Source organism: Pristiophorus japonicus, unplaced genomic scaffold, assembly GCF_044704955.1.
Source record: "Pristiophorus japonicus isolate sPriJap1 unplaced genomic scaffold, sPriJap1.hap1 HAP1_SCAFFOLD_409, whole genome shotgun sequence".
Classification (NCBI taxonomy): Eukaryota; Metazoa; Chordata; class Chondrichthyes; family Pristiophoridae; genus Pristiophorus; species Pristiophorus japonicus.
In genome coordinates this window covers 233,233-260,311 of record NW_027253970.1, presented here as the reverse complement: position 1 = coordinate 260,311, position 27,079 = coordinate 233,233, and the positions used below count along the sequence as shown (strand labels likewise).

Below are 27,079 nucleotides of genomic sequence, written 5' to 3'. Positions count from 1 at the left end.
AAACACAACAAAGTCATTGTATACCCAGTTTATTAAAAAAAAGTTACTTCAAAATAGCTACTTGTCATAGCTATACACTCTAGCCCATTATTTTCTGATTAACATAATCCAGTTAAGCCCAAGTTAACCATCTCACCTCAATGGAGTGAACCAAAAGGTTGTGCAGTGCTGAACAGGGATTTGGTCCAAGATTTTCCACAAGCCACATTTTTAATCTCAGATGTACCAATGGAGGGAACTGACTACAGAACTGAACCAGGACTACTCTTACATATCTCCTATCTATAAGCAGGTCTGTGTAAATAGGACACATTCTCAGTTTCTTAGTTGGGAAATGCTTGAGGAAATTATTTTCACTGCTCAAAATATATTTTAACATTTTAACTGTTATACATTTGATGGCATACATTTGGAAAATCTCAGACCATCACCATCTGTATACAACTTTGTGCAGTTCTCATCGTCATTATTTTACTTTGATATTCATATTTTTTTCCTGTGTCTAGATTCCATTAGTTTAATTAAGTCCCCCCACCCCACTTAATGGCCCCAAGTTTCGGCCCGCGCCGAAAACGGCGCACCTCCGAGCTGGACACCTGTTCTTCGCGCCTAAAAGTGCGATAGAAAAAAACTTCGATATTCTCCGGCTCCTCGGAGCTCGATCTCAGCTTGACGCGCGGCGCGCTCTTCACAGCAAGGTGGCAGAGCCAAACACTCGCGCCGACTCCAAGTAGTGGGGGGGCGGGTCCAATTTAAATGAGCCAACGTGGTGCCGGCAACCCTGCGCGTGCGCGTTGGAGCGTGCGCGCAGTGTCAAACAAACATTGGCACTCGGCCATTTTTAAAAGGACTTGGCTGCCGTCGAGCCACTGACGCCACCCCTCAAGCGTGGCCGAATGGTCTCAACCCCCTTGAAAAGCTACGTGCCTCCAGCGTTGATCCTTCGGCTGCTGGCCAGCCACTAACAGAATGAAGGCCTGCCTGCAGCACAGCAGCTCAGCTCGAAGGCTGCTTGCTGCCGCTGTTGGGGCTGCCATCGAGACACTGACGTCACACCCCTGCCTGTCTCCAACATGAAAGGCCTGCCTGAAGCACAGCAGCTCGAAGGCTGCTGCTGTTTCACACAGGTAGGAACATGGTTTATTTAATCTTTTCTTTGCTTATAAATTTCAGGTTGTATTTATTTGTATAAGTATAACTAAGGATTGATTGTAGAATTTAATGACTTCCCTTCCCCCCCCCTCCCTCGTTCCCTACGCCTAATTTGTAACCCACGCCTGATTTTCTAAAGTGTAGACAAGGTTTTTTCGAGCGTACAAAAATCTTCACTTACTCCATTCTAAGTTAGTTTGGAGTAAGTTTTCACTGCCGAAACTTTGAAAACAGGCGTAAGTGGCCGGACACGCCCCCTTTTGAAAAAAATTCTGTTCCAAAGTGAAACTGTTCTAACTGACTAAAACTGGAGCAAACTAAATGCTGAGAATTTGAATTTCTAAGATACTCCGTTCTACACCAGTTGCTCCAAAAAATCAGGAGCAACTGAGGCCAAAACTTGGGCCCATTATTACTTACATGATCACACACCCTGGTAATTCAAAGTATTTTCTGCACAAGTTCTTTAAAAAACACACCAAGGCATTTATATAATTAGAAGTCTTGCATCTAGCATGCGTCTGCGATGTCATGCCTTCAAAAGGCATCAGACTAAAGTGCTTCAGATATATCATGCTTTAAAACATCATATATTGGAGGAAAAAACTTGGTTCAAGTTACCAATTAAATATCCAATTGATTGATAAATGTCAATAAACTAATAGTAGCAAAAGGTATTGTTAAGGAACCAGTAACCAGCAGAAAACAAATGCAATTCCTCAATTCTTTTCAAAACCTCTATTCATGCATGGCAAGCACCACAAAAATCAGCCAACCAATCAAATTGTTCAACTAATTTCTGTATGTTGGGCCACCATTTTTTTCCCCATTTAGATTAGTGTATACAGCTAAAAGGTAATATTTGTAATACACAAAATATAGACAATTCTTCAGTAAAAACACTAAAGTAATCCTAAAATTGGATATTTAATGTTAGAAATGCCTGCAAGTATTTTCCTGTTCACAAGCCAGATCTTCTACCTAGATACTGGAACGCTGAATTTGAAGCTGCACCTGGGGCTTGGATGCTGTTGGTTTGTAGCTCCCCTCAATAAATTGTGCGCTTTTGCAAGAGCGAGAACAAATGATAATGGGAGAGGAGTATAAACAAAATGGTGCATCTTAAATGGTGCAAATGCACTGTGGGAATTGGAATAATTTTTTAAAAATACTATAAATAACCGGAAAGAAGTTTGGGAAGGGTAGAACTAAGTTACTTGCATCTTAAGCAGGTTTTGTAAAATGGTAGGTAAATAGTATTACAAATATTGTAACTGTGTTTAGTAAAAACATGCATAATATTTTGACCTCATAAAACCATGTGATATATTGCTTCAGTAAATTTATTGTATTGGAGCATTATATTACCGTTGCAATGAGGACCATGGTAGGCAATAGAAACTGTATTTCAGATCCTGGACTTACCATAAGCAACACCACAGAAGATCGATTAGTATATAAAATCAATTTCAACTAATGGCAAGACATTACACTCAAGGACCGTTAAGAATAAATGTTTACATTTTGTGATATCGCAAATAAATGAAATCCAAATGTTGGTGCCATTTGTATGTGTGTAGGTGGGGATGAGTGAGGCGAAGGGGGGGGGGGGGGCGGGGTTTAGAGGGAAGTTAACTGCTACTTACCTTGCAACATAAACAGGATACAATATCTTTGACACAGTAAAATTCCTCCTTTTTCCCCTCTTCCATCTAAAAAGTGCCTATAGTTTAAGGGGTCAAAATTGCCCTTTCTTTAAGAGCCATGACTGTCTCAAAGAGGCGGCCACGGGTTGGTAAGGACTCACCGCTCAGTCAGCGCAGATTCACCAACATTTCTGAAATTGCCCACTATTTTATTTCAAGCAGTGCTCTTCACCGTGTCGCCGCCCCGTCAGGCATGTGCCGACCCTCTATCGACCGGCAGCAGCCCCTTTCCGTCCCACATGGGAACTTGCCCCGTGAAAACGGATCGGCCGCCGTTCAGTGCCCCCGACAGCTTTCCCCTGTGGGAAGTTGTGTGTGGCTGGGCGACGCGTCCACCCTTAAAGGGCGCCATTTTATTTTAATTGTCGGCTGATTCAGAGGTCGGCCCAGCACTGCCTCTTGGGTATCGGGCCATTGGCCCAGCCGAAACCCTCCCTGGTGGCCCAGTGGGTGCCACTAACATGGCTGCAGATTTTGCAACGGCCCTCCCCTTTAACTGAAGGGGAGGGGTTTGTGACACGTCAACGATGAGCTGACATCATCAGCACGGCACTGATGACTCCAACCGACGTCCGCCCTGATCCAAGGGCACTTACGCCCCACAGCCACCACGAACACTGCCCCGACTGGAAAAAAAAGTTAGAGCTGAGTATTGCTCAAAACTCCACCCTAAAAATTAAAAAAAAAACAGTAGGTGCACCACTTTTCAGTTGGGGCTCAATTTCGACCCCAAAAACTACACATATAGGATTTGCCAACCTTAAAACAACTGCAAGATGTTTGGTTTCTCAAGTAACAAAACAATCACGATAGGTTACATCACCAACTAACAGTTCTCCCTTAGCATCACTCATGGTTAGTCCAGGACTAAAGTGCAGTTTTGCTCCCACTATAGCTTACTCATCACCGTATTAAAGCAAATTGATGAAGTAATATGTCGCGTCACTAACATGAGGTAAAAATACCATAGTTACTGATAGAGATACAGACCTCAAATTTATGTGTGTTACATTTTATCTATCACTTTACAAAACTTGTTTGCTGTTCCCTCTCCAAAATCTAATCCTTATTATAAAGGGTTTACTCTTTTGCTCTACCTCCCATGGAATACTTCCAAAGTTTTAGGTAAGCTGGCCAATAAACAGATAAGTTAAGAAAGTCACTTAAAGGCAGAAGCTAAGAAGCTTGGAAGCAGAATTTGGTGCCAATTGACAAAAAGGAGCAGCAGGATAATCCAGATAATGATACAAGTGTGTGCTTGGAATTAGTATTTGGAAAAATAATAGAAAATATCCTGAAAGAGACAATAGTGATGCATCAGAATAAATATAGAATGATTTAAAAGTATCAACTTGGATTTACAGGTGGTAGATTCTGCTCAAAGAATCTACTAAAGCTCAGTGAGGATACAAGTGAGTTAGCTGACCAGGAGAACTCTGCACATTTAATACATGAACATATGAAAAGGAGGGTGGAGAAAAATTCTTCAGCCCTTCAAGCCAGCCATCTAGACGGGGTACAACCATGCACAGTGATCCATGAAGCAATCTCCTGGGAGAGGGGAAAAAAAAAACCACGGCCAATTCAGGAAGAGGAAGATTTCTCTTCGACACCCTAAGGCAATCAAGCAATGTTCTTTAAGGAAGTGACAAGAAGGCAGATACTTGAATTTCCATAAAGTTTCATAAATTATCACAAAGGTGGTTATTAGATAAAATTAGATCATGTGATATTATTGGAGAGTATTATCTTGAATAGGCTGAGAGCCAGGAAACTGTTGTTACCATAAATCCTCAGCGACTAGGAACTTCTGGCTCAATAAATCCACATAATCCTAACTACATGCAACTAAGTGGAAATGCCCTCTTCATTCAGGATGCTGTCTTGTTCCCTTTTAAATGGTCACATACCCATCATGTTTAGGTGTTTATTTCCGAAAATGACAAGTCCTACTGTTCCTAGACATCTAAAATAACCTTTCCAATCTCAGAGTCTAATCTAAACTTTTGTCACGTCCCCTTTAAGGCTTTCTTTCTCTCAACTCATGGACCCTTCCTTTCATAACGAAGAGCCCTTAGGCTCAATATCACTCTGCACCATCTCCAGAGCTTAATATCCTTAACTGTACAGATCTTTGGTATAAGTGTTCTTTGTTTCATAGTCCGTGGCCTTAGCTATACAATCTACAGCCCCATTTGCTTTCGCTATTGTGGCCACATATAATTTTTGTGTCCCCCTAATGAGCAATCAATAATTACTCCCCCCATACGGCCCCCTTTTTGCTCGGTTAAACTTAAAAAAGGTACCTTGGATGATATTACAATCTCTGGAATTTCTCCAATCCCAAACATGTGACAATATATTTGTCCTCATTAATGGATACCGGCCACATACAGGATCATTCTCCAAACTTGTCCAGAACAACCAGAAACCTATTGATTTGAACTAAATTTCATCTGCGAATTCACGAATGGTTATATTAATGCCCTCATCCAAGTCATCAAGGAAAACGATGATCAGCAACAGACCCCAACATGAAGCATTGTGGAACTCTGCTTTATGACCACACCCTATACAGATCCACTCCCATTAATAGCAACCCTATACCCATGAGCTCTTAACCTATCCAATATCATATATGATCTAATTTTATCTAATAACCTTCTTTGTGAAAATTTAAATTTCAAAGTATCTACCATCTTAGTCACTTCCTTAAAGAACAGTTATGAGGTTATCTTTTTCCTGAAACCATGTTAGGTATCCCTAACAACTACAAAACTCTAAGTTATCATAAAATCACATCCTGTATAACACATTCAACAACCGACCTCAAACCAATGGCGTATAATTGCTGTGGTACAATTTATTTCATAAATAATGGTACCACATGGGCCTCCCTCCAATCCATGGGAACCTGTCCATACGTCAAAGAGCTACAGAATATGCGAGTCAGAGATTAAAAAGAAACATATGCCTTAAGTTATGTATTTCGAGTCCCAAGGAGTCAGTTAGCTTGTATAAAGCACTGGTCTGGCCCCAGCTTGAGCACCGTGTACAGTAGTGCTGGACCAAAGTGGTGGACATACTGGCCTTGGGAAGAACACAAAGAAGAGCAACTCAAGTGATAAATGGGAATGATCATCCAAACTATGAGGAGTACTGCATTGTCTAAGGTGTTGCCTTCAGAGATGTTGTTATATCAATGCCTTGTCTGCCTGTCTCAGTGGTTTAGGAAGTTATCAAGATCTTATGCACTATTTGAAGAAGAGCAGCAAGTTCTTCAGGTAGCCTGGACTGTATCCCTCCCTCAACAAGCACCACCCTAAACAGTTAAATTAGTCAATCATTCATTTCACTGCTGTTCGTGGTATCTTGCGATGTAAAATGGCTGCTGCGTTTCCCTACATAACAATAGCCACTACCCTTTCACAGACCAAAAGGAATTATTGCAGGATGTCCTTTGCCCAATCATCTTCACCTTCTTTATCAATGACCTTTCAGTCATCACAAGTTGGCTGATTATTCCACAGTGTTCAGCTCCATTCACAACTCCTTTGATAATGAAGTAAGCCCAGGCAGGACCTAAATAACATCCAGACTTAGGCAATCAAGAGGCAGCTAACTTTCTTGCTATGGAAGTGCCAGGCAATGACAATCCTGAACAAGAGAAAGTCTAAGCATCTCTCTTATCAGCTGTGGCTGTTGGTAGCACTCTGAGGCAAAAGATTGTGGGTTCAAGTCCTACTTCAGAGACTGAAGTACAAAAATCTATGTTGACAGTTCAGTGTGGTACTGAGGGAGTGCTGCACTGTCGGCCCCATCTGCTCTCACAGGTGGACATAAAAGATCCCATGGTACTATTTCAAAGAGCTGGGGAGTTATCCCTGGTGCCCTGGCCAATATTTATCCCTCAATCAACATCACAAAAATAGATTTTCTGGTTATTATCACATTGCTGTTTGTGGGACCCTGCCATGCGTAAACTGGCTGCCACGTTTCCTACATTACATCAATGACTGCATTTAAAAAGTACCTCATTGGCTGTAAAGCGCTTTGAGACGTCCCAAGGTTGTGAAAGGCACTATATAAATGCAAGTCTTTCTTACACTTTTAATGGCACCACCATCGTCGAGTCTCCTACCATCAATATTTTGGGGGTCAGCATTGACCAGACACTAAACTGGACCAACTATATCACCATCGTGGCTACAAGAGCAGGATAGAGGTTGGGTACTCTGTTAATAGTGGCTTATTTCATGACCTCTCAGAGCCTCTCCACCATCTACAAGACTCAAGTCAGGAGCACAATGAAATATTCATCATTTGCTTGAATAGCTGCAGTTCCAATAACACCAAAGAAGCTCAACAACGTCCAAGACAGAACAGTTTGGATAACTGGTGCCCATGCCAATGGACTCAATATCTATCCCCTTCCACCGCCGACTGACTGTAACTGCAGTAGGTCATGCCAACAGGATACACTGCAGCAACAAATCATGGTTACTTCAACAGCATCCCACTCCCGAGACCTCCATCACCCATAAGGATAAGCAGCAATGACATGGGAATATCATCACGTCGTACCTCTTTCAACCAATACCACCAAAGATAGATTAACTGGGCATTGATTATAATGCTTTTAGCAACATAGCTGTTGTATTTGTCCAATTAACTTAAAATTATTTATAGGTAAAGCACTTTGGGATGTTTGGGAGACAAGATAAAGCAATATATAAATGTGAGTCTCTCTTTCTCATGTCTATCCTTTGTGAGCACAGTTAATATACAGTATGACTTAATTACCCAACCTCTTCCCACACTGCTTTTCAGCACACATAATTAATGAAAAAATAACATACTTGCTCCAAGCGTTTGGCTTCCAGTTCTTCCAACTGTTGTAAACGTTCTTCCTCCTCTCTTTTTTGCCTTTCTTCCTCTTCTTTCAACCTTGCAAGTGCTTCTTGCATAGCTTTTACTGTAGCCTTACTGGGACCTGCTTTCTTCTTCTCTTTTTCATCTTTTTCCTTCTTCTTCTTTTTGTCTTTTTTCTTTTTTTCCCCATCATTTTCTTCACCTGCAAATTATGAACATTGGTCACCATTCTGAATTCATCAATAACCGCTTAACCCACCATTATCTTTACACATTAAAAAGCGACCAATTAGAAAATATACAGAGAGATTTAAAGTCTGCTTTGCTCTTTTCTAATGGTCGCATATTGAATGTAAAAAATATTATGCCAAACCTCTCTTACTGATGTCACCCCTCCCCTCGCCCCGCCCCGCCCCCTCCATTACATTCCATCAACAACAACAAAATTCTGCAAAATAAATTTCTCCAAAAATACATGATCATTCATCATCCTAATCATGTGCCCCTAAAAAAGGTTTTGGATCAACTGGGTGTCTGACACAGGCAAAAAAACAATCATCACATCTCCAAACCAATTTGTGGCGGCCATTCCTAAAAATCGAACGCTTTGGGGTCAACAGGCCGAGCCGATCAAAATTCAGGTCAGGGATTTTTTCGGCTTGGACCCCATCCTGCCCAAGTAGATGCATCGCCAATTTAAAATAAAATACTTACCCAGCCATTTTCACCTCGATCCGACGGTCTCCCACCACGCCATGCCCCCCTGGCAGGTTTTTCTGCCGTTGCACCCTCTGAAGACTATGTGCGGCCCGGCAGTGCGGCAGCCCTTAAAGGGGAGGACTCACTGCTGCGGCTGGAATGCAAACATTTCTGCTGGCCGACTTGCCGACCGGCCGGCAAAACATTGTCCCTGGGTTCGACTAGGCTGCCAACGGGCAGCTTGGCACCCCCTTTTGGGTGCCAGGCCACTGGCCCGGCCGAAACCCTCCCTTTATCAGAGGGGAGAAAGCGTGGTGACGCACACACGCTGTCACCTCACCACGTTGATTGACAGCGGCAGATGGCCCATTTTCAGCCAGTTAGCTTGGCTTTGAGTCCAAGGTCTGCCCCACTATGATGCATGTCCTGTAGGACTTTGAAAAAAATTCAAAGCCCTGAACATTGATCTACATAAGAACATAAGAAATGGAAGGTGTAGGCTACAAGCTTGGCCATGGCCCCTCAAGCCTGCTCCGCCATTTAATACGATAATGGCTGATCCAATCATGGACTCAGGTCCACTTCCCTGCCCGCTCCCTATAATCCTTTATCAGTTAAGAAACTGTCTATTTCTGTCTTAAATTTATTCAATGACCCAACTTCCACAGCTGAGGCAGCAAATTCCAAAGATTTACAATCCTCAGAGAAGAAATTCCTCCTCATCCCAGTTTTAAATGAGCGGCCTCTTATTCCAAGATTATCCCTCTAGTTCTAGTCTCCCCCATCAGTGGAAACATCCTCTCTGCATCCACCTTGTCAAGCCCCCTCATAATCTTATACGTTTCGATAAAATCACCTCTCATTCTTCTGAATTCCAATGAGTAGAGGCCCGATCTACTCAACCCCCTCATCTCCGGAATCAACCTAGTGAATCTTCTCTGAACTGCCTTCATAGCAAGTATATCCTTTCTTAAATATGGAAACCAAAACTGTATGTAGTATTCCAGGTGTGGCCTCACCAATACCCTGTATTGCAGCAACACTGCCCCGCTTTGAAACTCCATCCCCTTTGCAATAAAGGCCAAGATACCACTGGCCTTCCTGATCACTTGCTGTACCTGCATACTAACCTTTTGTGTTTCATGTACCAGGATCCCCAGGTCCCGCTGTACTGCAGCACTTACCAATTTTTCTCCATTTAAATAATAACTTGCTCTTTGATTTTTTTCTGCCAAAGTGCATAACCTCACACTTTCCAACATTATACTCCATCTGCCAAATTCTGGCCCACTCACTTAGCCTGTCTATGTTCTTTTGCAGGTTTTTTGTGTCCTCCTCACACATTGCTTTTCCTCCCATCTTTGTATCATCAGCAGACTTGGCTACGTTACACTCAGTCCCTTCATCCAAGTCGTTAATATAGATTGTAAATAATTGGGGTCCCAGCACTGATCCCTGCAGCACCCCACTAGTTACTGATTGCCAATCCGAGAATGAACCATTTATCCCGACACTCTGTTTTCTGTTAGTTAGCCAACCCCGTGAACTTTTATCTTGTGCAGTAACCTTTTGTGTGACACCTTGTCAAATGCCTTCTGGAAGTCCAAATACACCACATCCACTGCTTCCCCTTTATCCACCCTGTTCGTTACATCCTCGCAAATTTATCCAACATGACTTCCCCTTCATAAATCCATGCTGACTCTACCTGACTGAATTATGCTTTTCCAAATGTCCTGCTACTGCTTCTTTAATAATGGACTCCAACATTTTCCCAACCACAGATGTTAGGCTAACTAGATGTTAGGTCTATAGTTCCCTCCTTTTTTAAATAGGGGCATTACATTTGCAGTTTTCCAATCTGCTGAGACCTTTTCAGAATCCAGGGAATTTTGGTAAATTACAACCAATACATCCACTATCCCTGCCGCTACCTCTCAAGACCCTAGGATGCAAGCCATCAGGTCCAGGGGATTTATCCACCTTTAGTCCCATTATCTGACTGAGTACCACCTCCTTTGTGATTGCGTTAAGTTTCTCCTCCCCTATAGCCTCTTAACTATCCACTGTTGGGATATTTTTAGTGTCCACTACCGTAAAGACTAATACAAACTCTGGTATTTGTTCAGAGATTCTGCCATCTCCATGTTCCCCATCACTAATTCCCCACCAGTCTCGTCCTCTACAGGGACCAACATTTACTTTAGTCACTCTTTTCCTTTTTATATAACTGTAGAAACTCTTGCTATCTATTTTTATATTTTCTGCTAGTTTACTTTCATAATCTATCTTCTCTTTCTTAATCATTTTTTTTAGTCATTCTTTGCTGGTTTTTAGAAGCTTCCCAATCTTCTGTCCTCCCACTAGATTTGGCCACTTGTTTTTAAAATTGGATACCATCCTTTATTTCTTTAGCCATTCACCAAGTTACTCACTGCACCAAGAGTTCCAGCGGTGGGTACCAGTTAAAAAATTAATAGGTACGCCAGCTTTCTGGTGCACCTGAATTTCGGACTCAATGTTTATGTCCAATTTTTTCCTTTTGTCCTCCCCTCCCTGCGCACTGGCTCGTGAACACAGTCGCATGTGGCTACATTTACTGGGATCCTGGCTGATTTCTGATACATATGCCTCCAGTTGCACTGAAACTATTTGTGGTTGTCTTTTTTTCTCCCTCTCCTCTTTCACTTTTCCCTCCACCCCCACATTTATACATTTTATAGAAATGAGCCCTAAAATTTAGGGAGTGAAATTTCGACCAGTGACCATTATTCAGTCCCTTGGATTGAGGGAGCTGGGGGCCCTTGAGGTCCAGAGGCCTAGAGTATCAAGTGAGAGTCAGCAATTGTAAGGGTGGCAGTAAGATGGAACTGTACTGTGTGTGTAAGAACTGCTCTGCCCTTGCATCTGTGAGCTGCCAGTCTAATCTTGCAGTGGGGCATCTTACTTTATTAAGCCATTGCTTGTGACCAGGTTTATTCAAAACCGTTTGAGAGCCAGAAATTAGAAAATGAATTACAACCTCCGAATTATTGGGGACAGAGTAAATGGCTGATTTTGTATTCACTGAAGTTTTTAACTTTAGAGTTACACTCTGAAATGGCGGGGATATTAAGGTGACGAACGTTTATCATATATGTCTGAAATCTTTCTCTGGGCTGTTGTATTGGGGGTGTAACCCATTTCTTTAAGCTAATGCACCAATAAACGGCTTTTCCGATCTGTCAAGTTTCTGGCTTGAGAGATGGCTGCACCTCGGGGGAAGGACATTCCCATGGCAGAGATTGGGCTATCTGCCCATCTCTTGCCCTGCGAATGTCCTTAAAACTCTTGCGCCTGCTAAAGGTAGGCTGTGCGCCTGCTTTTACCAGCGTAAGAGTTTAAAAACATCTCAAAAACATTAAAATAAAATTTAAAAATACACATTTATGTTAAAAACTCTGCCCACTCAGGCAATTTTATTTTAAACGGTAATTAAAACTTTTTTAAAAAAATAAAATCAGCAAATATTTTAATTTTCAAAAACATTTCTATTAACTTTAAATTCTATAATGTATTTGAGGTGTTTTTTTAATGCTTTATGTAGTGTTTATGTGCTTCGCTCATTCGTAGTAATAGGAGTTTCGCAAGTCTGAAACTCCAATTAATATGAATAAGAAAATACTTAACTGAAATTGGGTGTCCAGGCCCACGTGACTCCTACGGATGTCCCAACATGAACGCGCTCCATTGCGCAATAAGAGGAGACATCAGGACTGGGTACTCTGGCGAGCGTTCGACCAAAAGGTAAGTGCGCATCTTTTCTCCTATTTTTAGTTGAACGCCCGCGGGAAGAAGCCACCGGGATTTCAGGGCCATAATTTTGTTTTAAACCCGTGCCTTATCAAAACCCATAGGGTGGATAGGATGGGCCTATTTCCCTCAGCAGAGAGGTCAACAACCAGGGGGCATAGATTTAAAGTAATTGGTAGGAGGATTTGAGGGGAATTTTTTCCACCCAGAGGATGATGGGGGTCTGGACCTCACTGCCTGAAAGGGTGGTAGAGGCAGAAACCCTCACCACATTTAAAAAGTATTTGGATGTGCACTTGAAGTGCTGTAACTTACAGGGCTACAGACCAAGAGCTGGAAAGTGGGATTAGGCTAGAGAGTTCTTTGTCTGCCGATGCAGACATGATGGGCCAAAATGGCCTCCTTCCATGTTGTAAATTTCTATGATTTCTATGCCACGAAAGCCACATCAGGGAAAAATAGCAAAGTTAAAGGCACGATATCTGAATGCACGTAGCATTCGTCACAAAACAGCTGAATTAATGGCACAAAGAGATAAATGGGCTTGATCTAGTAACCATTCCTGAGAAGTGGCTGCAAAGTGACCAAGGTTGGGAACTAAATATTCCAGGGTACTTGACTTTTAGAAAAGATAGGCAAAATAGAAACGGTGGGGTAGCCCTGATATTAAAGGATGAGATAAAGGCCGTAGTGGGAAAGGATCTTAGCTCAGCAACTCAGGATGTAGAATCATTATGAGTGGAGCCAAGAATAAATTGCAGAAAGCACTTGTGGTAGTAATTTACAGGCCCCCTCAACAGTAATCATGGAGTTGGACAGTACATAAATCAGGAAATTAGAGGAGCATGTAAAAGGGATAATACAATAATCCTGGGGGACTTTAATCTTCAAATAGACTGAGCAAACAAAATTGGCAAAAGTAGCTTGAAGAGTTCATGGAATGCATTTGCGACAATTTTCTATATCTGCATCATAGGCTGTCGCTCGAAACTAGGATGACTTGCTTCCACGCCGAAAAGGGATGGGTTCACAGGTGTTTCAATGACAGACCTAATATTCTGGATCCCGAACTACATCTTGAAGAGTGGAAGATGCCTGTGCGTGGATTTTTTTTTTTTTTTTTTAAAACATGTGGTGTTCGTTGCACACCAGCCACCACACGGGCTTGACAGAGCTAGGTCTTGGTCCAGTGGCAAGGATTAACCAAGACGACTGGAAACCAGCTCTGCTGCACGGACCTCGTGCACACACATATCACAGTGTGGGTTGGCCCGTGCTGCCCCTGGCCTCTTCTAGGCCCCAAACTCTTGCCACTCCTTCGTCCCGACCTCGCCGCTCCTGCTGTACCTGCCCGCACTGCAGTCAGCTGTCGCCCTCCTGCAGCAGCATGCTCTGCTCCCTGAAATGCCATGCCGCCGCACACTACTCACTCGAATGGCCCCTGCCTGCTGATGGTCTTGCAGGCCGGGACCATGCCGATTTCTGGGCCGGGGCGCCGCATGCTGCTCCCTCTAATGGCCCTTCGAGCCTGCACACACCATTCAATAAGATCATGGCTGATCATTCATCTCAGTACCCCTTTTCCTGCTTTCTCTCCATACCCCTTGACCCCTTTAGCCGTAAGGGTCTTATCTAACTCCCCCTTGAATATATCCAATGAACTGGCATCAACAAAACTCTGCGGTAGGGAATTCCACAGGTTAACAACTCTCTGTGAAGAAGTTTCTCCTCATCTCAGTCCTAAATGGCTTAGCCCTTATCCATACACTATGTCCCCTGGTTCTGGACTTCCCCAACATCGGGAGCATTCTTCCTGCATCTAACCTGTCCAGTCCCGTCAGAATTTTATATGTTTCTATGAGATCCCCTCTCATCCTTCTAAACTCCAGTGAATACAGGCCTAGTCGATCCAGTCTCTCCTCATATGTCAATCCTGCCATCCCGGGAATCAGTCTGGTGAATCTTCGCTGCACTCCCTCAATAACAAGAACGTCCTTCCTCAGATTAGGAGACCAAAACTGTACATAATATTCCAGGTGAGGCCTCACTAAGGCCCTGTACAACTGCAGCAAGATCTCCCTGCTCCTATACTGAAATTCCCTAGCTATACCATTTGCCGCCTTCACCGCCTGCTGTACCTGCATGCCAGCTTCAATGACTGATGAACCATGACACCCAGGTCTCGCTGCACCTCCCCTTTTCCTAATCTGCCGCCATTCATATAATATTCTGCCTTTGTGTTTTTGCCACCAAAGTGAATAACCTCACATTTATCCACATTATACTGCATCTGCCACGCGTTTGCCCACTCACCTAGCGTCCTCCTCACAGCTCTCACCACCATCCAGCTTAGTGTCATCTGCAAACTTGGAGATATTACACTCAATTCCCTCATCCAAATCATTAATGTATATTGTAAATAGCTGGGGTCCCAGCACTGAGCCCTGCAGTACCCCACTAGTCACTGCCTGCCATTCTGAAAAGGACCCGTTTATCCCAACTCTCTGGTTCCTGTCTGCCAACCAGTTCTCTATCCACGTCAGTACATAAAGAGGCTGCAAAGGGATATAAATTGGTTAAGTGATTGGACAAGGTGGCGGCAGATGGAGTATAATGTGGGAAAATGTGAAATGATCCACTTTGGTAGGAAGAATGGAAAAGCAAATTTTTTTTTTAAAAAGGCAAGAGTAAATGTTGGGATTCAAAGGGATTTGGGTGTCCTTATACATTAATCACAGAAAGTTAACATGTAGGTAAATGGTATATTACCTTTTATTGCAAAGAGGTTTCAGTACAAGAATAAGGAAGTCTGCTGTAATTATAGGACTTTGGTGAGACCACATCTGGAGTACTGTATACAGTTTTGGTCTCCATACCCAAGGAAGGAAACACCTGCCTTAGAAGGGGTGCAACAAAGGTTCACTGGATTGATTCCTGGGATGAGAGGGCTGTCCTGTGTGGAGAGATTGAATAGAATGGGCCTATATTCTCTGGAGTTTCGAAGAATGAGAGGTAATCTCATTGAAATGTATAAAATTCTTAGAGGGCTTGGCAGGATAGATGCCGAGAGGCTGTTTCTCCTTGGCTGCAGAGTCTAGAACTATGGGTCATAGTCTCAGGATAAGAGGGCAGCCATTTAGGACTGAGATGAGGAAAACGTTCATCACTCAGAGAGGGTTGTGAATCTTTGGAATTCTCTACCTCAGAGGTCTGTGGATGCTTAGTCGATGAGTATATTCAAGACTGAGATCAATAGATTGTTAGGCACTAAGGGATATGGGGATAGGGCGGGAAAGTGGAGTTGATGTAGAAGTTCAGCCATGGTCTTACTGAATGGCATTACAGAGCAGCGTCGAGGGGCTTTATGGCCTAATACTGCTTCTATTTCTTATGTCCTTATCCCTCATCCCTGGAAGCATTCTTGTAAATCTCTTCGTACCCTCTCCAAAGCCTTCACGTCCTTCCTAAAGTGGGGTATCCAAAATTGGAAAAAATACTCCAGCTGGGGCCGAATTAGTGTTTTAAAAAGGTTTAGCATAACTTCCTGGCTTTTGTACTCTACGCCTCCATTTATACAGCCCAGGATCCCATATGCTATATTAACTGCTTTGTTAACAAAGATTTGTGCACAAACACTCCGCCCCGGTCTCTCTCTCCTTGCACCCTTTTAAAATTGTACCACTTAGCATGTTCTGATGAAGGGTAATCGACCTGAAATGTTAACTGTTTCTTTCCACAGATGCTGACTGACCCGCTGAGATTTTTTAGCATTTTTTGTTTTGGAAAGCAGTGACAGGATCAGTCCAAGTCAGCATGGATTTATGAAAGGGAAATCATGCTTGACAAATCTTCTGGAATTTTTTGAGGATGTAACTAGTAGAGTGGACAAGGGAGAACCAGTGGATGTGGTGTATTTGGACTTTCAAAAGGTTTTTGACAAGGTCCCACACAAGAGATTGGTGTGCAAAATCAAAGCACATGGTATTGAGGGTAATGTATTGACATGGATAGAGAACTGGTTGGCAGATAGGAAGCAGAGAGTCGGGATGAACAGGTCCTTTTCAGAATGGCAGGCAGTAACTAGTGGGGTGCCGCAGGGCTCAGTGCTGGGACCCCAGCTATTTACAATATACATTAAATGATTTAGATGAAGGAATGGAGTGTAATATCTCCAAGTTTGCAGATGACACTAAACTGGGTGGCGGTGTGAGCTGTGAGGAGGACGCGAAGAGGCTGCAGGGTGACTTGGACAGGTTAGATGAGTGGGCAAATGCATGGCAGATGCAGTATAATGTGGATAAATGTGAGGTTATTCACTTTGGGGGCAAAAACACAAAGGCAGATTATCTGAATGGCGGCAGATTAGGAAAAGGGGAGGTGCAACGAGACCTGGGTGTCATGGTTCTATATTAAAGGTGCTATACAAATGCAGGTTGTTGCTAAACGGGTCGTTAAAGGAGAAGGGGTGTGATAGGAGCAAATGGAGTGATAGGAAAGGGAATGGGTGGTGGGAAGATGATAGGTTAAGAGACATGATGGGAATGAGCAATGGAGGTGGGGAGGGAGCACGAATAATTGGAGGAGGAAATGGGAAGGGCACTAAAGGCCACACTTTCCCTCCAATTCCCACACCAAATGTTGTCTGCAGTTGTTGGTGGCCCCTTTCCTGCCACAACGTGCCATACTACCCACAACCTCGGAGTTAAAAGAAAAGAAAAAAAGGAAAAGGCAGAGCGAAAAGTAGAAGACAAAGAAGCAAAAACAAATATGATGGGGAAGGAAACTGCAAAGGGAAAGCGAGGAATATAAGCAAGAAGACAGAGACAGATAAGAGAGTGACCACATTCTTCAACTGTGTGCAATAATACAAAAGATTGACTAATTTTAATTTTTTTTTTTAAAAAGCAGTTTGATACCATGAAATGTCATACACACTGGCTTCCAATGCATATCCTGCTAACAGAATGACACATTTCAAATTGAATTAAGACAATAGCATATTCTGAATTGAAATACAAAAAGGTCCAACAACCTTCTTTTCTACTTGTAACTAGTTATCAACCAGCAATAAAATAAAACTACCTTCAGCACCTGCAGTATCCTCGACTCTTTTAACTTCAGCAGTTGGACTAACATCTGTTTTCTCGGATTCTTTTTTAGCATAATCAGTTTCATCCTTCTGAGGTTTAGTTTCCTGCTCCTTTTCCTTTTTGTGTTGCTCAGAGTCATCCTTTTCTTTCTGCTTACGAAGTTTTGCCTTTTCCTCCTCGCGCTTCTTGCGCTCTCTTTCTTTCTTTTCTGCTTTCTTTTGAGCAGCTGTTTTTAGTTTGAATGTGGAATCTCCTTCAACCTCATCATCACTTTCACCTTTCTTGGACTGATTACCTTTTCGATTTTTCTTATCCTTTGTGTTTTGAGGAAACTCATCAGATTCTTCGTCACTGTCTTTGAGTGAATTTGCTTGATGATTCTTAGTTTCAAATGCCTCATCTTCTGAGAACTCAAGCTTTTGCAGCAGTGTCTGGTTCTTCCCTTTAATCTTCCCACTTAATTCATCATCAGATTGATCAGATTTTTGCTCCTGATCTTTCTGTTTTGGTAGCACAAGCTCTTCATCGTTCATTTCATCATCTTCAAAACTAGGTTTTTGGGCTTTCAGACACTTTTTCTTCCGATCTTGCTTTTTATGGACTGGTTCAGATTCATTATCTTTCTCTTCTTTCTAGTTTAATTGTTTTTAAAGTTTGAATAAAGTCACAGTTATTCTACTGCAAGACAGGAAATTTCAAACTATGCTCAACTCCATCTGACTTAACTCATTTGATTAAACAGCAAGGGTCAAACGCTGGGATAGAAGAAGATTTAAATTTGAAATATCATTTTGTTTTTAAAAGTGGAGTTCAGAGTATAATGAAGATTCATTACTTTACAGACAGTGCAGTTGGTAAGTCAAAATAGTTAAAGAAAAACTGTTTTTAAACCATAGAGAGACTAAACTCACCTTGCTCGGACTGGAAGAAGTTAAACCAATTTTATGTAGGGCAGAGATTATCACTAAAGCCCACTATGTAACCTTTACAAATGTATACAAATATTCATAAGTGGGCACAAAATATGTTAACCAGCCTTTAAAAGTGGGATGGGTATCAAAACATACTACACATCAGTTAGAAACATGGTCCTAATTTAGGAATCTTGGAGGGAAGCAAAAAACTTTTGAAGGGGGGTGGGTGGGGAGGCGGCAGCGAGAAGGGGGGAGGCGGCAGCGAAGGGGGGGGGGCAGCAGGGGGGTGGGGGGAGGGGAGGTGGCAGCGAAGGGGGGGGTGGCGGCAGCGAAGGGGGGGGAGGCAGTAGCGAAGGGGGGGAGGGGGAGGCGGCAGCAAAAGGGGGGGAGGGGGTGGCAGCGAAGCGGGGGGGGGGGTGGTGGGGGAGAGGTGGAGGTGGCAGCGAGTTAGACTTTACACTTTGATCCAGGAGGCAGTCACACCCCTTTATAGTTAAAAAATACTTTAAATTTGGTCTGTGGTCAGGGACAGGAGGGTGGTTCAGGGGGCTATTCAAATTGGGGGGGGGGGGGGGCAGGGAGTAAAAAAAAATGTCGTAGTGGTAGAGGACAGTATAGTTAGGGGGATAGATACTATTCTCTGGAAAGAGGGAGCTGTTCCATTGGGACAGGCTTCACTTCAACCATGCTGGGACCAGTGTCCTGGCGAATTGAATAACTAGGGCTGTAGATAAGGCTTTAAACTAAACAAACAGTGGGAGAGGAGGGGTGAGGGGGCAGTGGGAGGGTTCCAGTGAGGGGAAATCTTAAATGTCAAAGAGAAAGGAGAAGGCAATAGTGCAGGGTCGTGATTGGGGTAATGATAACCCGAGTGTGACAGGAAGGGACAGAGCGTACAAACATAAAATAGTGCACCAGCAATTAGTCAAAATAGGAAAAAATGCTAAAGAGACAACATTAAAGGCTCTTTATCTGAATGCAAGCAGCATTCGTAAGATAGATGAGTTGACGGCACAAATAGAAATAAATGGGTATGATCTAATAGCTGTTACAGAGCCGTGGTTGCAAGGTGACCAAGGCTGGGAACTGAATATTCAGGACTTTGAGACATTTCAAAAGGATAGGCAGAAAGGAAAAGGAGATGGGGTAGCTCTGTTAATAAAAGATGAAATCAGTGCAGTAGTGTGAAATGATATTGGCTCAGAAAATCAAGATATAGAATCAGTTTGGGTGGTGGTTTGGGTGGTGATAAGAAATAATAAGGGAAATAAGCCACTTGTGGGAATAGTGTATAAACACCTAACAGTAACTACACTGTAGGACAGAGTGTAAATTAAGAAATAATGGGGGCGTGCAAGAATCATGGGCAACTTTAATCTTCATATAGATTGGACAAATCAAATTGGCAAAGGTAGCCTTGAGGACAACTTCATAGAATGTATTCTTAGAACAATATGGTGTGGAACCAACCAGGAAGCAGGCTATTTTAGATCGGGTAATGTGTAAGGAGATAGAATTAATTAATGATCTCATAGTAAAGGATCCTCAAGGGAAGAGTGATCATAGCATATTAGAATTTCAAATTCAGTTTGAGGGTAAAAAACTTGGGTCTGAAAATAGTGTCCTAAATTTAAATGAAAGCAATTACAAAGGTATGAACAGAGTTGGCTGAAGTGGACTGGGAAAATAGACTAAATGGCAAGACGCAAGAAAAGCAGTGGCAGACATTTAAGGATATATTTTATAACTCCCAGCAAAGATATCCAGAGAAAGAAAGACTCTACGAGAAGGATGAATCATCCTTGGCTAACTAAGCAAGTTAAGGATGGTATCAAATTGCAAACAAAGGCATACAATGTTGCGAAGATTTGTGATTGGCCAGAGAATTGAGAAATGTTTAGAAACCAGCAAAGGATGACTAAAAAAATAATTGGAGGGAGAAGATAGATTGAGAGTAAACTAGCAAGAAATATAAAAACAAACAGACAGTAAGAGCTTCTACAGATATATCAAAAGGAAGAGTGCAGCTAAAATAAACGTTGGTCGCTTAGAGGATGAGACTGAGGAACTAATAATGGGAAACAGGGAAATGGCAGAGACTTTGAACAAATATTTTGCATCGGTCTCCATAGTAGAAGGCACTAAAAGCAGCCCAATAATAATAGATAGTCAAGGGGCTATAGGGAGGATGGAACTTAAAACAATCAATATTAGAGAAAAAGTACTAGGCAAACTAATGGAACTAAAAGCAGACAAGTCCCTTGGACCTGATGGCCTGCATTCTAGGGTCTTAAAAGAAGTGGCTGCAGAGATAGTGGACTCATTGGCTGTAATTTACCAAAATTCCCTGGATTTTGGAGAGGTCTCAGCAAATTGAAAAACTGCAAATCTAATGCCCCTATTCAAGAAAGGAGGGAGACCGAAAACATGAAACTATAGACCAGTTAGCCTAACATCTGTCATTGGGAAAATGCTGGAATCCATTATTAAGGAAGTAGTAGCAGGACATTTAGAAAATCGTAAGACAGTCAAGCAGAGTCAACATGGTTTTATAAAAGGGAAATCGTGTTTGATAAATTTACTAGAATTCTTTTTGAGGATGTAACGAGCAGGGTGGATAAAGGGGAACCAGTAGAATGTTGTGTATCTGGATTTCCAGAAGGCATTCGATAAAGGTGCCACATAAAAGGTTACTGCACAAGAGAAGAGCTCACGGGGTTGGGGGTAATATATTAGCATGGATAGAGAATTGGCGAACTAACAGAAAACAGAGTCGGGATGAATGGGTCATTTTCAGGTTGGCAAACTGTAACTTGTAGGGTGCCACAGGGATCAATGCTGGGGCCTGAACTATTTACAATCTATATTAATGACTTGGATGAAGGGACCGAGTGTAATGTAGCCAAATTTGCTGATGATACAAAGATAGGTGGGAAAGCAAGTTGTGAGCAGGACTTAAGAATCTGCAAAGGGATCAAGATCGGTTAAGTGAGTGGGCAAACATTTAGCAGATGGAGTATAATATGGGAAAATGTGAGGTTATCCACTTTGGTAGGAAGAATAAAAAGCAAATTATTTAAATGGAGCAAGACTACAAAATGCTGCGGTGCAGAGGGATCTGGGGGTCCTCGTACATGAAACACAAAAAGTTAGCATGCAGGTACAGCAAGTAATTAGGAAGGCAAATGGAATGTTGGCCTTTATTGCAAGGAGGATGGAGTATAAAAGCAGGGAAGTCTTGCTACAACTGTACAGGACATTGGTGAGACCACACCTGGATTATTGCGGGATATACTTGCATTGGAGGCAGTTCAGAAATGATTCACGAGGTTGATTTCTGAGATGAAGGAGTTGTCTTATGAAGAAAGGTTGAGCAGGTTGGGCCTGTATTCATTAGAGTTTAGAAGAATGAGAGGTAAAACATAAGGCTCTGAGAGGGTTTGACAGGGTAGATGCAGAGACGATGTTTCCCCTCATGGGGGAATCTAGAACTATGGGGCATAGTTTCAGAATAAGCAGTCGCCCATTTAAAACGGAGACGAGGAGGAATTTCTTCTCTCAGAGGGTCATGAATCTTTGGAATTCTCTACCTCAGAGTTGTGAAGGCTGGGTCATTGAATATATTTAAAGGTGGGGATAGACAGATTTTTGAACTACAGGGGAGTCAAGGGTTATGGGGAACGGGCAGGAAAGTGGAAGTGAGGCCAAAAATCAGATCAGCCATGATATTATTGAATGGCGGAGCAGGCTCAAGGGGCCAAATGGCCTACTTCTGCTCCTATTTCTTACGTAAAAGCACGGTTGAGGGTTTTAGCAGCAAATAAGCTCTGGAGTGGAAACAGGTGATGCTATGGAGGAGGAAGTAAGCAATCTTTATAATAGGCAGGATATGGGATCAGAAACGCAGCACAGAGAACATACAAAATGTAATTTTTCTACAACAAAAATAGTAGTGCAGCTTAGTCGCACAATTTGTTCAAATAACTCTTTACTTTAAAGGCAAAAGCTGAAAGAATTAGGATTCTGAAAATATTTAAATCAAAACAGCAAAATTGGAAAGCTAAATCTTTACTTTTGCTGCTGAAGATTTAGCTGCTTCTTTATGATCCTGTGTTCCTTGGTTCTCTAAAGAAAGCTCTTCAAGTTCTTTTAGTATATCATCTTCCCTGGAATTTGAGAACAAACAAATAGAATCAACCATGTTGTACATAAGTAAACACCACTGGAACTAAACCAAACGCAAATGAAAATCCAAATGAATATTTACTCAAATTCTTTCTTTTTCTTTTTTTTGCCTCCAGCTTTAGGTTTGGGAGCACCCGCTCCCTCAATCTCTGCTGCTAATGCATCAATGTCAATATCATCCTTGGCACTAGGAACAAAAATACATACATCATTTTTAAAAATCAAAATTTGTCAATATTAAAAGGCATTGCAACACGATCTGAATTCCTACTCTTGATGGGTGCAATCCGTATCAAGTCTTGTTCTATTCATGTACATTTAAACTTTGTTATACCTGTATCAATTATAACAATTTTCTTTATACAATGTAAACCTGAAGTATTACTACTTAGAAGCATTATATATACCCCACAGAGTTCAGAAGAATGAGAGGTGATCTTATTGAAACTTATGAGATAATGAGGGGTCTCAACAAGGTGGTTGCATGGAGGATATTTCCACTCATGGGGGAAACTAAAACTAGGGGACATAGTCTCAGAATAGTCTCATTTAAAACTGAGATGAGGAGAAATCTCTTTTCCCAGAGAGTTGTAAATCTATGGAATTCTCTGCCCCAGAGAGCTGTGGAGGCTGGGTCAATGAATATATTTAAGGTGGAGATAGACAGATTTTTGAGCAATGAGAGTAAAGAGTTATGGGGAGCAGGCAAGGAAATGGAGCTGAGTCCATGATCAGATCAACCATGCTCTTATTTGAATGGCAGAGCAGGCTCGAAGGACCAAATGGCCTACTCCTGCTCCTATTTCTTATGTTCTTAAGACAATACCACTATGCATAATCATTAAGGGAGCTTTAAGCTATTTGTGCATAGCAAAATACTTCATATTGGACATTTACCACATTTGTACAGCCACTATGCCAATTACCAGGGTTCGGGAATTAAAACTGGCTTTGCCACTACCATTGCAGCTTACGCTTTCAAATTAAATCTTCAGTTAAGATGAGTTTTTTGATGAGGTAATAGAGAGGGTTGATGAGGGCAATGTGGTTGACGTGGTGTACATGGATTTCCAAAAGACGTTTAATAAAGTGCCACATAATAGGCTGCCAGCAAAATTGAATCCCATGGAATAAAAGGCACAGTGGCAGCAAAGAATACAAAATTGGCTAAGTGACAGGAAACAGAGTAGTGGTGAACAGTTGCTTTTCGGACTGGAGGTCAATGTTAGGACCACTGCTTTTCTTGATATATAATGACTTGGATGTACAGGGCACAATTTCAAAATTTGCAGATAACACAAACCTTGGAAGTATAGTAAACAGTGAGGAGGATAGTGATAGACTTCAAAAGGTCATAGACTGGTGAAATGGGTGAACACGTGGCAAACGAAATTTAACACAGAAAAGTGTGAAGTGATACATTTTGGTAGGAAGAATGAGAGGCAGTATAATCTAAAGGGTACAATCCTAAAGAGGGTGCATAAACAGAGTTTATGTGGGGGTATATGTGCATAAATCGTTGAAGGTGGCAGGGCATGTTGAGAAAGCGATTAAAAAAGCATACGGGATCCTGGGTTTCATAAATAGAAGCATAGAAGTATATAATACAAAAGCAAGGAATTATGAAGAACTTTTATACAACACTGGTTTGGCCTCAACTGACATATTGTGTCTAATTCTGGGCATCACACTTTAGGAAGGATGTGAAAGGCTTAGAGAGGGTGCAGAAAAGATTTTCGAGAATTATTCCCGGGATGAGGGACTTCAGTTATGTGGATAGACTGGAGAGGCTGAGGTTGTTCTCCTTAGAGCAGAGAAGGTTAAGAGGAGATTTGATAGGTGTTCAAAAATGATCAGGGGTCTAGACAGAGTAGATAGAAACGGATCACATTGGCGGAAGGGTCGAGAACCAGAGGACACAGATTTAAGGTGATTGGCAAAAGAACCAAAGGCGACATGAGGAAAAACTCTTTTACGCAGCGAGTGGTTAGGATCTGGAATGCACTGCCTGAAAGGGTGGTGGAGGCAGACTCAATAGTGGCTTTCAAAAGGGAATTGGATAAGTACCTGAAGGAAAAACATTTGCAGGGCTACAGGGAAAGGGCGGGGGAGTGGGACTAGCTCCGGCACGGGCTCGACGGGCCAAATGACCTCCTTCTCTGCTGTAACCATTCTATGAAAGCAATAAGAAAGACATACATAAGCCATACAGAACCCATATGTGTCTGTAATACTATATTGAGCCTTTAAGGCTCTTTTGTCCATGGTGCTATAATGGTTAGCATGAACTAATTGGATCCTTGTTAGAACACACAAGATAGCTACAATTATTTTTTGCTTTCTTTTTAAAAGGACACAAAGAGCAAAGACAAATAAACAGAAAGACGTAAAGCAGGGACACAATTACAAGAGGTAAACAATGTTTTCATCTATAGTCAATGCCATGAGAGATCAACCAATAAATATCACACACACACACATGCACGCACACACCAGCTGTAGTGGTAATTCTTATGTTGAAATGGCAAAATTGTGCTGCTTTGTATTCACTATTACTTAGTATCAAAAAGTCAGAGTATTCTGTGAGAAACAGTATATAACCAACCAAATCCCATTGTATTGGATAACGTGGATCAAGGAACAAGTTACATTTTCCAAATGTGACTGTTTTACCCCTCAGACTGTTCTACCTACCTTACTTCAAGCATTTTATTTTATGGAATATGTTTTCTTCCTAAAATAAAACTATAAAAAGTGAAGAAATTATTGCTATCTGGGTACCAAAGTATTAATGCTAGGTGTGGCAAGTATCAAAGATGTTGGGCTGCTCTCATAATCTTACTGAAGTACACAAAATTACACTTTAAAAAAAGCTCGTCACTGGTACTTTTCCTTCTTTTGTGTAACTGTTGTAAATAAGTTGCAAATCCAATGAGACGGTTTCCACATTGATCGACAAATATGTAATCGACCTGCCAATCAAATAAAGACACCATTCTCATCTCAACCTGACCACTAAGTGAATCCATTTTTTTTTGAGAATCAAGTATCTGTAATATGCAGAAACCCATCACCATGTTTATGAGTTTCCAAATCAAACCATTGAGAAATCTATAACCTGTCGGTTGGGTTTTTGTTTGTCCAATATGGAATGCTCATTGTTTCCCCATAGGGACACATTCACTTAGCCAAATCCAAAGAGCTTAGGTGCAGTTTGGTACTTTTGAGACTTGGGTGGCATCCTACTCCACAAATGTACAGAAGGATATTGCTGAAGTTTAACCAGGTAATGCCTCTCAGCTTGGCAGAGCTGCTTGTCCAGCTCGGACCATCCTACCCGTTGAGATATTAGCTTCCAGTGTTGTCTGGAATCGAGTGGGAGGAACCCTAGCCCCCAGTGAAAGGTCCAAGTGCGTAATTAAACAACCTTGGTCAACAAGCAGAGAGAGCTAGTATAAGCCTAAAATTAAGGGTTTATACGAAAGCAAAGAAAAGTAGAAATCTCATGGACTGGAAGAGATATAAAGAACAGCAAAGGGATACAAAGAAAGTGGTAAGAGCTGTAAAAAGGTGAATACAAGAAAAAACTTAAAGGATAAAAAAAAAGACAATACTAAAGGTTTTTACAAATATATGAATAGAAAGAGGGTGGCTAAGAGTAATGTGCTGATATGAAGTCAGAGGCTTCCCGCGGGTGGACGAGTCCAACCATCATAAAATCTACGAACCTACCCGATGGTCCTGGATTCAAGGCGACATGCGTAGAGGCCCATGTATCCCAGGGATGTATGCAATTCGAAAGCACCCCAGAGATCATGTGGGCCACTCATCGAATGAAAGAAGGGGAATCCCCATTCATGCTTAAGCATGAATGGGAATACCCCCAAAAAATACATGTACACAAATAAAGAAAATTATATATTTAAAACAAAAATATAATTTTTTGAAAAATAAATTTAAATGTTTTAAATGGGCTAAAAAAATAACCTTACCTTATTACAGTTTTTTTAATGTTTATGTGATTGAAAAATATTTATTTTTATGTTCATTTGAACTCTTATACTGGTAAAAGCAGGCCTTATACCTGCTTTTACCAGGTGTAAGAATTTCACAGGCATTCGTTGGGCAAATAGGCCAACCCTCTATCTGCCGATGCCCTTTTCCTGGGGTGCGTTGTATCTGTCAAGAAGATTCTTAACAGATTGCAAGTTCTGAGTTTTAGTGCGTATGCTTCGCGTGCGAAAACCCGGAACTTGCGCAGCCCTTGCGGGTATGTATGCACCTGTAGGGGCCACAAATTATGGGCCATTGTAATTGGAAATCAAGAAATGGCAGACTTACTAAATAGCTACTTTGTATCAGTTTTCACAGTAGAGAATGTGGATAAAGTACCAGAGATAAAAGGAAAAATAAAAATAAATTAAGAGGAGGAACTAACTAGATTAAATACAAGTTAAAAAAAATGAAGGCGAAACTAATGAGATTAAAGGTAGAAAAATCTCCAGGACCCAATGATGTCCACCCCAGAGTATTATATGAAGAAGGCGAGGAAATTGTTGATGCATTCGTCATGATTTTTCAAAACGCTCTCGATTCAGGAATTGGCCACTTGGACTGGAAAACTGTCAATGTCACTCCATTATTTAAGAAGGGTAGGAGATAAACTAGG

General features: G+C 41.8%; 1 protein-coding gene across 1 annotated transcript in view; it reads right to left on the bottom strand.

Annotated features, from left to right (window-relative positions):
• eif5b (eukaryotic translation initiation factor 5B) overlaps nucleotides 1–27,079 on the bottom strand; it is a 136,411-nt gene that overhangs the window by 92,343 nt on the left and 16,989 nt on the right. The window contains exons 2-5 of the mRNA XM_070873051.1: nucleotides 22,493–22,597; nucleotides 22,298–22,391; nucleotides 17,304–17,943; nucleotides 7,718–7,932 (exon numbers count right to left, since the gene is read on the bottom strand). Of these exons, the coding sequence (XP_070729152.1) occupies nucleotides 7,718–7,932; nucleotides 17,304–17,943; nucleotides 22,298–22,391; nucleotides 22,493–22,597 (1,054 nt within the window). The remainder of the gene's footprint in view (nucleotides 1–7,717; nucleotides 7,933–17,303; nucleotides 17,944–22,297; nucleotides 22,392–22,492; nucleotides 22,598–27,079) is intronic.